This window comes from Phocoena sinus, chromosome 8 (genome assembly GCF_008692025.1).
Source record: "Phocoena sinus isolate mPhoSin1 chromosome 8, mPhoSin1.pri, whole genome shotgun sequence".
In the NCBI taxonomy this organism is placed as follows: Eukaryota; Metazoa; Chordata; class Mammalia; order Artiodactyla; family Phocoenidae; genus Phocoena; species Phocoena sinus.
In genome coordinates, this window is record NC_045770.1 from 43,808,394 (window position 1) to 43,823,226 (window position 14,833).

Below are 14,833 nucleotides of genomic sequence, written 5' to 3' on the forward strand. Positions count from 1 at the left end.
TGTGAGCTCGATTTTACCAGCACCATATAGTTGACCTTTATCACTGCAGCTAAAGATATGAAGAATTAGCGGAGATGACTGCCCACGTTCTCCTCCTGTCGGCTTTCCTTTGATTCCTTGCTAGTGACTAAGGATTCAAGATTATGTTAAATATAGTTCCTGTCATTAGATAATGAAAAATGCAGAATATATGATTTTCGTCCGCAGCTCAACTCCTGATGTGTGATTTTGGTCAAATTTCCTCATATCTCTTTGATATTTTATTACATTTTTAATAGAATATTTTTAAAACATTTTATCTCTTAATTTTCTATCTATTTATAGGATTTAATTTCTGTTCACCTAAAACATTTGTCTTTTAGATCATGAAAACTTTCAAACTTTGGGGGACTCTGAATTGTACAAGCATGCCACTGTTTTAAAGGGAAGGGCTTAAGTTTATTGTTTTCTTACTAGAGAAAATCATTAGGAAATACCTTTTTTTGAAAAGATAGGAAGAAAATCTACAAAGAACTGGAAGAAGACAGACTTGTTGCTATGTGGAAAGGAGATTAGTAGCAATTGTTCCCTTAAATCCCATTTTAGGAAAAGCATCATTCACTCTGTTACTTTATCTCCAGCCACGAGGAATTCTTCCTATGTGAGTTTCTCCCCTCACCGATGGTTCATTTCCAAGCTACCTGGGAAACATCCACAACTAACCTGCATTAACATAATCCTTTTAAGTAGAAAAATCACATTTACTGAAAGGAAGCAGGCTGTAAAAATCAAAAAAGGATGATGAAGAAAAATTTGTCTGATTCGTAGAGCCTTGTGCTTGGAAGATCAGCACAGCTTCTAGAGAGTTAGAGTCCAGGGAAGCTTCTCATATGGAGTGAAGGAACCATTGCCTCAGTAAATGTTCAGACTAATCTGACATCATTTCTCAACAATTCTGTGGTAACATTGTTCTTCATCAACCAGGTAAAAACATACCATAGAGTCCATTGTTCCCCTCAACATCCTATCCTTGAACACAAATCTGTAATTCTGTATATATCAAAAAGTGTGTCTTTTTTAAGGAAATGGGTGGCTGGACTGTATAACTATTTTTTTTTTTTGTATTTCTCTTCCATATTATTATTTATTTATATTCTTATAAGCAAGTTTTCCACTATCTTCTGTGTTACTGCCTTACATGCTCTAGATTTTATATACAACTTTAGGAATCAGTTAGCATATCTATATAAACTATTTTATGGATCTTATTGTCAATGAAAATTCAATTAACAATCAAGGTAAGGGAAAAAAAGAGCATTTTACTCAAGCCAAACTGAGGAGTATAACCCAGGAGAAAGACCCTCAGAAGCTCTGAGAACTATTCCACCTGTTAGAAATGGAAGGAACAGTCACATAACTTTTCAGGACAAAGGGATCATACATCAAAATGACATATTGATATTTTATATAAAGTTCACCAAAGATATACAGTCTGGGTAACACATACAAAGTTAGCAGCAAGTCGTTATGATCCCTTACAGAGTTGAGAAAGAAAGCTGTTCTTCAAGAAGTTACATTGCCAACATTAGAGTCAAGGGAAGAAAAGGATCGTTATGCTGGAGTGGGCACCCCCATGTTTGAGGAGGTCTAGTCAGTGTGGAATGCAAGTGCACACTGCACATGAGGGAGGGACAGAGGAGGCCCAGACAAACACAGGAAGGGAATTTTATGTTTAAATTTTCTTGTCATACCTAAAAATACCAATATTATTTCATCATTATCAATGTCTCATCTACTTTTTTCCATCAACTAGTGCAGTGGTTTCAAATGGGGGTGATTTTTTCTTTCCGAGGGCAATTGTTGATATGTGGAAAAATTTTTGGTTGTCACAATTGGAAGTTGCCATTGATATTTCATGGGTAGAGACCAAGGATTCTGCTAAACATCCTACAAGGCAGACCTACAAGAAAGAAAAAACCAGTCCCAACTGTCAATTGTTCTGATGTTGAAGAAGCCCTGAACTAGAAATTCTTAATATAGATTAATAGTAAGACTTTTAATTAGCCAGTAACAGGAGAGAAAAGGCAGGAATAAATGGAAAGCTAAGAATGAAAATATAATGTTGTCAGTCTAAGATTTATATGGGATTCCCTGAAATCACTCTAGATGATTAAATTCATATCTACTAGCAAACAATATTTTGACTTGGAATTTTGTCACTGTGATTTGAGACTTTCTGCCTTTCAATCTGTAAACATATTTTCAATACTGTGAATAATACATCTGAATACATTCCTTGATCATTTTGTTGCTTATTTATTAACACTTGTTTTGGGTACCGAGGAGTAGCCATGAACAGGACAGACATCATGCCTACCCTTATGAAGGCTATAGTCAGGGAGCAAGGAACTGAATAAATGCTACAGGAATTGTAGTTAAAATTTGGGTCAGTGTATGAAAGGGGAAAAAAGGGAGTATATTAAAGGAATATAAAATGAAGTATAAACTTAGGCTAGTGTAAGGGAGTGGCATTTGAAGACAGACTTGAAGGGTAAATAGGGTGGGGTAGGTGGAGATCCTGAGGTGGGAACGAGGTCAGGTACAGGACCTAGAGGAAGACTGGCAGGACCGGAACAGGTAACCACATTTCCCTATTCTGCCTCACTATGGATCAGTTTTAGAAGATTCCACACTACAGAACCACACACCATCAGGGAATCATAGATCTAGGGAAAGGAACAGGGTTTTATTGAGCATGGCTAATTTTCAGGTAGCTTGGCATCTTGCATCAGAATTTGGATGTAGTGATGCTCGCTGCCTGCTGATTCCAATGTACTGTACCTTCCTTCTTTGTCCAGAGCCAGGAAACCTGTATCCAATGGAAAAGACTTTTTGCACTTGTAGATTTTAGAGACAAAGACTCTTTCTCAAAATGAAGGCTTCGTAGAGCCTTGAGCATAATAATGTATCACCCAAATAATTTCAATTAACTTTGTCACCCAGCCATTGGATACAAGCTCCATAAAGGCAGGTATGCTGAAGGATTTTCTTCATAGCTTTGTCATTGCTAACTAGGTCTGTACCTGGCACTCAGTAAAGAGAGGGTTTAATCATCATTATGATCATAATATCCTTTTTTAAAAAATAGTTAATTTACTTATTTCGTTGTGACAGGTCTTAGTTGTGGCTCGCTGGCTCCTTAGTTGTGGCACGCGCACTCTTATTTGGGGCGTGCATGTGGGATCTAGTTCCCTGACCAGGGATCGAACCTGGGTCCCCTTCATTGGGAGCATGGAGTCTTAACCACTGTGCCACCAAGGAAGTCCTGATTGTAATATTCTTTTAATCTCTTAGCTGTACCATCCTTCAGCTCTCTAAGTGCTTGCACAGACACCATTCACCCAGTATTCCTCAGCAGCCTCTTCAGTGGAACGGTGTCTGTGAGCCCTGTGCTCCTGACTTTGAGAGCAGACCAAACAGAGCAAGCTCTTGTTGGCTTCACAGAAGATCTTCTTTGTCTCCTTATGGGTCCCACACATATGTCCCTCAGAGTTCAGGAATTGCCCGAGGTTTGCTTTTCTGGCAATGGACACCAGATTCTTCAGAAGAAAATTGGTTTTGAGGTTTGTCTGCTCTGATCGTTGCCTGCACACTGGGCAACTGGCAGGATCTTTGGCTTGCTCCCAGAAAAGACAGAGACAGGACCTACAGAAGCTGTGTCCACAGCCTATGGTGACTGGGTCTAGAAGGTAATTCAGGCACACGAGGCACGTGAGCTCTTTCTGGAAGGCTTCTGGGATGTCTGAGTCCATTTTTCTGAAGGAAGGAAATCAGGAGTTTATTCCTCTATCCCAAAGACAAAAAAGGCCCAAGGAATATCAGACACAGATTGTCACTGAATAATACACTGCTTTAGGAAGGATTTTTCATTTGACAGAAATGGAAAACTGAGACACAAAGAGAACTCTCAAGAGCTGCAGAAAATTTTCTCAGCTGCCAAACCAACACAACTTCTTGCCCTCCTTTCCCTACGTAAAGGAGAACCTCAGGTTTGTTGAGATCTTATTTTCCTCTAGATAACATGAGCCGAGGAGTTTGACCTAATTTATAGCTGTGTGGTGGGTCCTGATTGCCCTCAACAATCAGTCATGATGCTCAATACCAGTCATTGATTTAGCGCCGCATACTTGACTAAGCTTGTATTTTTATTATTTCGTAGAATTGTCAGGCAGTTTTCTTTGGATGTCCTTTTTTATCTCATTCTGAATCTAGATCCACAGACACTGTTTTTCTTTGCAAAACACTTTCTGAATAATTCAGAGATAATGAAGAGGACCCTAAACATTGTCAGATTGGATCCTATTCTAACCAGAAGCGACTTACATGGATATACTAATCGGTTGAGTATGCCTTCCTGTCTTATCTGTACCACGCTCATCAATCAAACCAAAAATGAAAGAGAATGGTTATATCTTCTGAGTCTTTAAAACTGTTTTCAAGGGGCTTCCCCGGTGGCGCAGTGGTTGAGAGTCCGCCTGCCGATGCAGGGGACGTGGGTTCGTGCCCCGGTCCGGGAAGATCCCACATGCCGCAGAGTGGCTGGGCCCGTGAGCCATGGCCGCTGAGCCTGCGCATCCGGAGCCTGTGCTCTGCAACCGGAGAGGCCACAACAGTGAGAGGCCCGTGTACCGCAAAAAAAACAAACAAAAACAAAATAAAACAAAAAAAAACCTTACATGGGATTTCTAATATGTATTTACAAAATAAAGTAATGAAAAGAACACAATTTTAAGAGCCAGCTGAGGAGTCTGTATATCCCTTCATCAGTGGATACCTGCAAAGAAAACAGAAAATAGCCAACAAGTTGCTATTTTCTTCCATATTACACAAATCCAAACTGTAACAGAACTAGATGCAGATTATGCATATTTCCTGAAGTCACAGCTAGAACTCTATTCTTACATGAGAGAAGAATTGTTATGGGAATCTTGAACCTGCTCACACACACACAGAGGAGATCATTATTAGACTTTATTATTGAAACTGAGTCCCCCTAAAACCAAGCTCCCCTGCCAAGTGTATGATTAACCTCTCTAGCCAAAGCTTTATTCTCTTTCTCATTCTGCCCCTGGTCCTCTCAGGATTAAGAAGTATCAGAGAAAAGGGGGGACTGAAACCAAGCAGTACCCTGCAGGCCCCTCCCAGGTACAAGAGCCCCTCAGTGTCCCCCATTTCTTTTTTGTAGTAAAAGGCTTTAGTCTTCTAGGCCTTCCATGGGTTCCAAAGAGCAGACTCAAGTAGTTACTAATTAGGGAAGTGAGGGAATAGAGAAACAAAGGAAAAGCGGTCAAGCAAGACAGTAATGATAGCTTAAACAGTATAACAACCTGATGCACACCTTTGGGCTGTTCTGCAGAAACTGAGAACCCCACCCAGGTGGAGGATGCTGACTACATGCTGACCACAATCACACAGACCCTAGACTAGTTGGAACCAGAAGGTTGATGATTCAGATTTCCAAAACATCACCCTGTTACCTCACCACCAACCAATCAGAAGAAAGTCCATGAGCTGCAACCCTCACCCCAAATGTTGCCTTTAAAAACCCTCCCCTTTAGATAGCTAGGAATGAGTCACATAGCACAGGGAGATCAGCTGGGTGCTTTGTGACCAGCTAGAAGGGTGGATAGAGAGGGTGGGAGGGAGGGAGACTCAAGAGGGAAGAGATATGGGGATATATGTATATGTATATGTATAACTGATTCACTTCGTTATAAAGCAGATACTAACACACCATTGTAAAGCAATTATACTCCAATAAAAACGTTAAAAAAAATCAAATGGGAAAAATATTTTAGGATTATCTAAAGTATTTTGCCTATAAAAATAAAGGAGAGGGCTTCCCTGGTGGCACAGTGGTTGAGACTTCGCCTGCCGATGCAGGGGACACGGGTTCGTGCCCCGGTCCGGGAAGATCCCACATGCCGCAGAGCGGCTGGGCCCGTGAGCCGTGGCCGCTGAACCTGTGCGTTCAGAGCCTGTGCTCCACAATGGGAGAGGCCACAACAGTGAGAGGCCCGCGTACCGCAAAAAATAAATAAATAAATAAATAAAAAATAAAGGAGAGAAGGAATTATATATAATGCTTTTTAAAAAAAAAAAAAAAACCCTCCCCTGAAAGCCACCTGGGATTTCTGGTCTTTTGAGCATAAGCTGTCTGTTCTCCCTATTTGACGCCCTACAGTAAATGCTGGACTCCTTCACCTCAACCTGGTGTCAGTAGACTGGCTTTGCTGCACAGCAGGCTAGCAGACCCAAGTTTGGTTAGGTAACATTATGAGTGAAATTCCTGGTAAAAGTTTTGTCATTACTCACCAAGATGCAATGGTGTTCTATGATCAGGTTTAGAACCCACTCATTTGGAGCAAAGTTAATCCTGAAAATGATGAGTAGGAAAAAAGATTTGTTTCCAAGAATAAATAAATCAATTTGCCACAAAATCAGTGTATTACAGGTTTTGCCACTAACTTGTTGTGTAATCCTGGCCATGTCTTAAATTTCTCATCCATACATGGGGAGAATATTGCTACCTCACTAATTCAGAAAGATTTGAGGCTCAATTAGACAACTGCTAAGAAACAGAAATTCATTTTTTTTTGTTTTAATCAATTGAGAAGTGTGTCACACTGTCTTGATTCTATTAGAATATCCAGTTATTTTCTAATAAGAAGAATAATTTACAAATTATCCAAAATAGCCAACAACATGTATTAACAAAACAAATAGGCTCATACATCTCTGTCTGGCTAGAAAAGTTTATATATGTTCCAAGTATCATTATGTTATCTCAATTAATAAAGGGAGCTATTGGTATTACTGTTTTCATACATTGCATCTGGTTTACAAATGCACAGTGCTTGGAGAAGTTAGATGACTTAAAGACAGCCAGTGAAAGATGGAACTGGTATTCAAATGTAGATCAGTGAAAACTAAGACACTCTTCTGAAATAATCTTGTCTTTCAGAACAGGGTGGAGAAGGAAATTCCCTCTAAAGACATGCAAAATAGTGAACAGATCTGAGAATTTAACTAGATGTTACAAAACAAAAGGGAAAACATAGGACAACCTTGCACCCCAAGGAAGACTGAAAAGGCAGCCCCTACTTAACCGCCCCCCCCCCCCAGCCACTATTGAGAGTCAGGTGACTTAGAAGTAGTAGAGAATTTTTAGTAGTAAAGCAAAGGATTAGAAAGGGGAACAAGACAGAGGATCTGAGTCTTTAATGACCCCTAACCTAAGGGTCTAAATAGACTGAAAGCACTCTAATGGACAAATGGCAAACTGGAATTCTGGAGAGTCCAGGAGGCTTCTGGAGGTTCTGTGGTCTTTGGAGGGGTGAGTGGGGGGTTCTGTTAATCTTTCGTTTGTTAATGATGCAAATCCTTGAGTTCTAAACAGTTAGAGGAGCTTGGTCAAGGCCACGGAGAATTAAGCAAGAAGCTGACGGCCCAGAAAGTGAGCTAGAGGAAGGCATTCATTTTATTTCTTTGCTGGTCACTCCATCTCACAGGTTAGAAAAGGAAAAATGAAGCAGAGGCAGCACCCCTGTCTAGGAGTGAAGATTATATCTCACCAGACTTCCACTTTTATTATACCTATTATACGTAATTATAGTAAAAGAAGTGCAAGAGGCAGAAGGATTTCCACAAAATTTAAGCTTCTGGATCTCTCACTTGAAATGGCCCTTCCAAAGACTTGATAGGTGCCCTAGCAAATTTTATTCATAGTTTTAATTCTATCGTAATTAAATAGACATATGTGTTTGTATGACTATGTGTAGGTACATCTATACATATATATATTTTTTTTTACTTGACTGTTTTTACATAAAATTATAACTTGTATTCACTAAGGAGTCCTTTAATCGTTATCAGGACTTCAAGTATGTCACTTTGAAAAAGCTAAGCGTTCCAATCAATTATTCAATAAAAGTGTTTTATTTTTAGTTGCCTTGCAAAATACTTTTTTATATTTACTCATTTACCTCTTTTCCCCTACACCAGGGATAGCTATTTCAGGAAATAGGGAGCTGGTGTTTACACTAGGTCACATATATGCTCTCTAATTTCATGCTCCTCAGAACCATATCACTATCCCCATTTTATAGAGGTGAAAATGATGGCTCAGGGAAGGTTAAGTATTCACTCAAAGTTACTTTAATATCAGTGGGTGAAGATGGAATTTAAACTTGCGTATGTCTGACTTCAAAGTCCAAAATTTATTCTTTTGACTAAAATATACTATCTTCCTCTGAAACAGGAGTCAGCAAACTTTGTTTCACTGACCAAATCCAGCTCACTTCCTTTCTTTGTGCAGCCCACAAGCTAAGAATGGTTATCACATTTTAAATAGGTGAAAAAAATCAAGAGGAATAATATTTTGTGACATATCATTTATATGAAATTTAAATTTCAGTGCCTACAAATAAAGTTTTATCGAAACTGTCACACTTATTCAACTACGTATTTACTATCACTTTTTTGGTGCTACAATAGCAGAGCTGAGTAGTTGGGACAGAGATCAGCTGGCCTACAAAAGCTGGACCTTTACAGAAAAAGTTTAGTGACACCTGCTTTAAAACATCCATCATGATAAAGTTCAGCTGAAGGTACAATCCTCTCCAGATGAAACATGATACAAGATCTTCAGTAATAAAACCTTTTTAAAAAGTCAGTTTCTGTTTATGAAATATTGGATCAAAACTTGTAAGCAGAATAATAAACTTTTAAGTATATGCTTACTACAAGAATGTCTTGATGTTCTCTGCTTTCAACTCATCCAAAAATGCTTTCTTCACATTATGCTGTGGAATATTAGTAGCTTCACTGGAGGATTTTATAAACCATCCTGTACAATACAAACAAATATAGGAATGAGATATGAGCTTATAGACAGGGCCTATCTTTCCTTATTATTGTATTTATCATATATAAAACATCAATGACCTCTGGTATTAACTGAGATTTTCTGAAGTTTCATTGCTCTTGCCTACTTCCATTGGAAAAAAAATCATGCAGACAGACTTAATTACAAATCAGTTGCAGCATATTTTTTAATCCAATTTCAATAAGTATTGCTGTTATTCTAAGAAATATTTTATGAAATTAGCACTAAAATTGAAGATGGTTCAACTGATGGGAAAAATGAAGGCAAAAAGGATAGAAGCTTTCTCCTTAAAGCTTCTATCCGCAGTGACGACGCCTCTGCTGACCCAGAATAAGCAGTTAGTAAATGTTTGTAATGAATTAATTATGAGTATATTTCAAGTACATAAATTATTTCAAAGAGTTGAAGGCAATTCAGACTTGTAATTTGTTCTGGTTCTGAAACTAAAGCAAAATATGCTTAAATATTTTGTGCTTGCAGTTGAAGTAGGCTTCAAAAGTTCAACTTCAGAGAGCTACAGTGAAACTCCAATTTACCCAACATCTCTGCAAGATACACAGTGAACAGAGACTAGAGGCAATGGGTAGCCAGATCACGTAGAGCCATTAGCCCTGGTAGTTGGCTTCGTGACATAGTTTATTTAGATAAATGATATGATCTGTGCATAAAATGGTTACCGAAATCACCCAGCTAGCTCTCATGGAGCTTTCCAGTTATTAATCACATACACGTTACACACATGCATATATACACGCATATTGAAATAAATGGTTGGCAGCAAATGGAAATACAGTTCCACCAGTATGTAAAATAAAGGGACTTGGATTAGACTGTAGGATAAGGGCACTCGGAGGATGAAATGCTTGAATCGAGATCTAAAAAATGAGCTGGATAAAGAGCACGGAGGCCTGTGGGAGGGAGGAAGCAGAGAATCCTAGGAAAAAAATTAACAAACATTAATAAAGAACCCACAGCCATTGAGCAGTGAATATAAGGATGGGGCTGAGGGCAATACTGGGATGAATAAAATGCTTTTAAAAGATGCAGAAGATCTTAATCCTCATGCTACCCTTGCCCACGTTGTACAGCTGAGAAAATTGACACTCTAGTTGAAGTGTGCCCTTAACGAGCACACTTATCTAAGCCCCACAATAACCCTAATATCCACATGCTAGTTATGAGCAGAGTGTGACTCATAGTTTACACAACAAGCAAGAAGAGGCTGAATTTGAGCCAGCTTAGTTGGTCTATGCCCTGGTCTTCTAAATCCCAGAAAGGGGACCCAGAATTCAGAGTAGGGCCAAACTACCAGGCTATACCTTAACGCTAGTCCTGTGCATTAATGTCCAGTTAGAAGCTTCTCCTCACCAGGAAAGACTTTTAAAAAAGTGCCAAGACCCCAGTACTGTGCCAGGAGCTTTAGATGCTATTTTGTTTACGATTCCCACTAAGTTACAGATAGTATTCCTACAAAGGTTGACAAACTGTGGCTCAGAGAGACTCGGTAACTCGCTCAAGGCCACAGAGAAGTTGCAGAGTTTTAAAAGAGTCTCAGCGAATCAGTGCTGCCCCTGGTTATCATGGAGAGTTGGGTTAAGTCTGCAAATCAGCACACAGGGGAAAACGCTAAAGAACTATTAAGGATCTGTTCAGAGCACTGACAATGTCAGCCGGTTAGCTCCTAAATGTTCCTCTTTATTTACTCCCAGGGACGAAAGAATGAGAGAATACGGCTCCCACGCAGCAGTGCCCTGAGTTCTACCTACTGTATACACGAAGCAGGTCCAGGCACAGGCACTAGATAAAGACCCCAAACAGGTAAGAGTCGTTTCTTGCAAAGCTCCTTGGACGACCTAGCAAATGCCCCCAGAGATCCGGCGCTCCTGCTAAAACGTACCGATTGCTCGCAGGGCCTCAGCAGTTGGAACTTTCTCAAGTTCAGTTTGAGTCTCTCCGTTCTACTCCTTACCCTGGGTGACTGTCCTACAGTAGCCCGTCCAGAACCCAGCTGTGCACCGCCCCCAGCAACTCCCACCTAACTCGCGGGTGCTCGTCCCCACTTTCCCCCACCCCCTGGGAGACCGGGAGACCAGCAGCTGGCCCCACGCGGCAGCTGGCCCGGGAGTCCCGCGAACCGCCGAACAGCCGGGTAGGCTCGGGGTTGTGCGTGGCGAGGGCGCCCGTACCGAAAAGGAAGCCGAGGACGAAGAGGCAGGCGACCAGCACCAGGGCCCCAGCGCACAGACAGCGCGGGCGGCGCCAGGCGACAAAGGTCGAGTCGGTTTCGTGCAGGGGATTCCACATCTCAGCGTGTGGCCGGCGGGGCCTCCGGGGACCGGTGCCTCTGCGGTGGCCCCCCTGCTGCCTCGCGGGCGGCGCGGCAAAGACTTCTTCCTTCGAGAGCCGCTCTTAGCAGTTCTGCAGCCTAGAGTCCACTCGCACTCCCAGGGCACTCCCAGTTTCTCCGCCCCTGAAAGTATTTCTAGTTTACTCTCAACCAATCCCGGAGGGCAAAAGGCAGCATCAGTCCCCAGAAGAAGAAAACCCGGCCCCTTCGGAGAGGTGCTTAAAAAAAAAAAAAGTTCAGCTTGAAACTTTCTAGCCCTTATTTTAAAATAAAAGGAAAAGAAGGAGAAAGGGAAGGAGGAAGCAAAGAACAAACTCTTCTCCTTTCTCCACTTCCAGACCACAATCCGATTCACAAAAAGAACACTAAGTACCCCGTAATTCAATAGAACGATCCTCTTTTGTCTGTCTAGGAAAATGCATGTTCCAGGCAAGTTGGTAGACTAAACTATTCCTCAAGAACTTTTTTCAGATCCGAAATCCTATTAAATACTATTATAGCCCTAAGAGGAGTAAAATCAAGTAGAAAACGGTGGTGTCCAGTTCCGGCACTGCTTTGGATATTCAGGGAGTGAATTTTGGTGTCAATGCCAGTTACCACTGTGCTCTTTTTCCTAATGAAGATCATTGATACTTATCAACGATTAGGGAATTATTCCTCCCTTTACATAGCACAACCATTTTTAAAGAAATATTATTGGAATTTGCTGAAGGCAGAGAGTACATCTCTTTTTATATCAGAACTGCCCTTGGCACTCTCTTACATTGTGGGTATGAAATCAGTCTTTGTTGAGTTAACCTGAAGAGTCAATCACACATAAATCTACCCCTGTTATAAATTCTTAAAAAATTATAACAATGATATCTAAAGGAGGACAATAACGACATGCTTTATAAAATCAACGATGTTCTTATAATCTGTAAGGGAGACTGCATGCATGGCCTCTAGCTAGGAGTGCTTTACGGAAGCATTGTATTTAAAAGAATCGTGAAGTACCAGCAGAGTTTGAACCACAGGAGATGAGAAGAAACTTTGGGTCTGGGAGCCAGAGGGATAGTCAAGGAATGGCAGATAGTTTGCTTTGGGAAAGGGAGCGAACAGGGAGAGAGCGAGGAGAGATGGGGCTACATCATAGAGAATGTTGGGTACTTTGATAAAGAATTTCTGAGGTAAGTGAAGAGATGTGGGAAAATAAAAATGTTAACAGTGAACCATGACAACTACTAGATGACTTAGGACAGGAAAGGAAGGAGTTTCTTCAGCCCTTTCTAACAATAGCTTATATTTATTAAATGTCTCCTAATGTTCCTATTGTTAAATCTAACCAGGAATGGTGGAAGAATAATACTTACTGAGCACTTTCTAAATGAGCCACTTTATATACATCAACTCGTTTAATCATTGGTACCCTTCGTGGTTGATACTATCACCCTTCCCATTTTACATGTAGGAAAACTGAAATTTAATGATGAGATAAATCACTCAAAGTCACAAAGCTAAGACAAAATCCAAAGTGTGCCTTACTGTAAACCACTGTACTGCCTCCCTTGAGCATGGGCTGCATTTGCTAAGCTCTTTGCTTGTATTGGGAGGAACACTGGGCTTGGAGTCGGAAGACTTGGACTTAAGCTTTGGATCTGGTCCTGTCTAAGCCTTGTACCCTGGAGAGTCACATATTCGGTTTACTTGAATGTATCTTATCATTTGTAAAATATAGGATCATCTAATAACATTATTAAGTACCATCTGTTAATAAAGATGTTCTGAAGGTCAGATGCGAGTATAATTGAGGGAAATTATATTTATTAAATATAAGAAGGATTTTGAACAATGTTACATCTACCTAACAATTTAATTAATACCCTTATGGTGAGCTGGGCTACATTTGAAGAAATCAGAGAACAAATGAACATCTGTCAAATCTTATTGAAAGGATTCGTTCTCTCCTCACGAAGCTTACAGTTTAGTGGGGAAAACATAGCTTTAAGAGTAATTGATGACTGATTAATATTATGAGAACATTCTACATGGCAGGCACTTGCTATACGCTTTACAGAATTGTTTCATTTAATTATCAGGATTTAGCCCAAAAGAATTTGAAATCTCTAACAGGTGGTTTTGCAAGCCACACTAGATTTTTCTTTTCTTTTCTTTTCTTTTTTAAGATGCTCTCTTTCTTTTTTTTATTTATTATTTTTGGCTGCATTGGGTCTTCGTTGTTGCGCGCGGGCTTTCTCTAGTTGCGGCGAGGAGGGGCTACTCTTCCTTGCAGTGTGCAGGATTCTCACTGAGGCAAGCCATACTAGATTTTTCTGTTGCTACTATTTCTCTTTTACAGCTGAAGAAACTAAGCTTTAATGAAGTTGATTAACACCCACCCTCCCCCCAAAAAAACCTGACACATGTTTGCTTTGATAAGCATTAGATCACACTATACTTCCTTCTTCGACTATTGAGGAAAGATTGTAGATGACTCTTCATATAAGGACTTGTAGAAGGAGAATGCCAAACCCAGTAAGATACGTTATTTTTCTTGATTGAAACCTTTATCATACTATATTGTAACTGTGTTTACTTGTCCATCTTCCTGGATATTGTGAATTTTTTTTGAGGTCAAGGACTTTATTTGATACATATTTATACCCATAATTCCTGGCACAAGATAGCTAGGAATGGCTATTTGTTTCAATTAATGAACAGGTGAATGATTGAACAGAAGAACAACTTTAGTGTTAGAAAGGAAAACTATTTGCTTGATAATTCACTATGTATTATGTCACCTAATGACGAATGAAAAATCTGGCATCCCTACACCTTGCCTGGGTTGTTATCTGAGATTTCAAAAGCATTGATTTCATACAATACTTTCCCCAACCCCGCACCATTTACTTCCTTCACACATTCATTATGACTCATAAACTCCCAAGGAAAAATGAATACAACATCTGTTTAATAATGCTTTATTTTTGAAAGTGTCCAAAATTGCAAATGTACTCGTCTATGTGGACATCTTATTTCCACTTTCATATGCATAACTTCTCATATGGACGTATTATTTCCACTTTCATATGCATAATTTTTTCTCTCTTTAAAGATCCTGCTTAAAAATACCTATGTTGTGAAGTCTTCTTGATATTCATAGACATTTGGTACTAATACACTGATCTCTACTTTTCCTTAATTTTGTGTCAGCCTTTTGTTACACATGTTACTCTTATTCCCTTTCAGATTTTAAGCTTCTTGGTGCCAGGAACCATATCATGTTCCTGTCTATTTTCCAGAGTTATCACAATGCCTTGCATATAGAAACCTCCTTTTGAATGAATGGATGACATTATGCTAAGTAAAGAAGCGATTATGAGGTATAAGAGATCATTACTGTTACTGAAGAACTTTACTCAAAGCGGGAAGACAGGACCTAAATGGAAAGATAAATAACAATACCAGAAAGCAGAGATTATGAGCCAAAAAGAACAGCAATAGCTTGTGCTCAGGAAAGCATTTTGGGCTCCTTGTTTGTACCTAATGACTCCTATTAACCTCATTAGCTTTTGTTTGAA

General features: G+C 39.8%; 1 protein-coding gene across 1 annotated transcript; it reads right to left on the reverse strand.

Moving 5' to 3' along the window:
- Nucleotides 1–1,805: 1,805 nt before the first annotated feature.
- On the reverse strand, nt 1,806–11,326 carry LOC116757546 (tripartite motif-containing protein 43-like). The gene is made up of 5 exons (XM_032639350.1): nt 11,113–11,326; nt 8,782–8,887; nt 3,381–3,795; nt 2,821–2,848; nt 1,806–1,939 (listed from the first exon to the last, which is right to left on the reverse strand). Exons 3-5 carry the CDS (start codon nt 3,789–3,791, stop codon nt 1,893–1,895), a joined length of 486 nt encoding a protein of 161 aa, XP_032495241.1. The 5' UTR covers nt 3,792–3,795; nt 8,782–8,887; nt 11,113–11,326; the 3' UTR covers nt 1,806–1,892.
- Between the last annotated feature and the right edge of the window lie 3,507 nt (nt 11,327–14,833).

Coding starts and splice junctions, on each gene's coding strand:
- LOC116757546 (XM_032639350.1), bottom strand. CDS start 3,791: ATGGACTCAGACATCCCAGAAGCCTTCCAGAAAGAGCTCACGTGCCTC. Junction 2,849..3,380: donor AGGCTGCTGAGGAATACTGG/GTGAATGGTGTC, acceptor CATTGGATACAG/GTTTCCTGGCTCTGGACAAA. Junction 1,940..2,820: donor GCTCTGGACAAAGAAGGAAG/GTACAGTACATT, acceptor TCTTTCTTGTAG/GTCTGCCTTGTAGGATGTTT.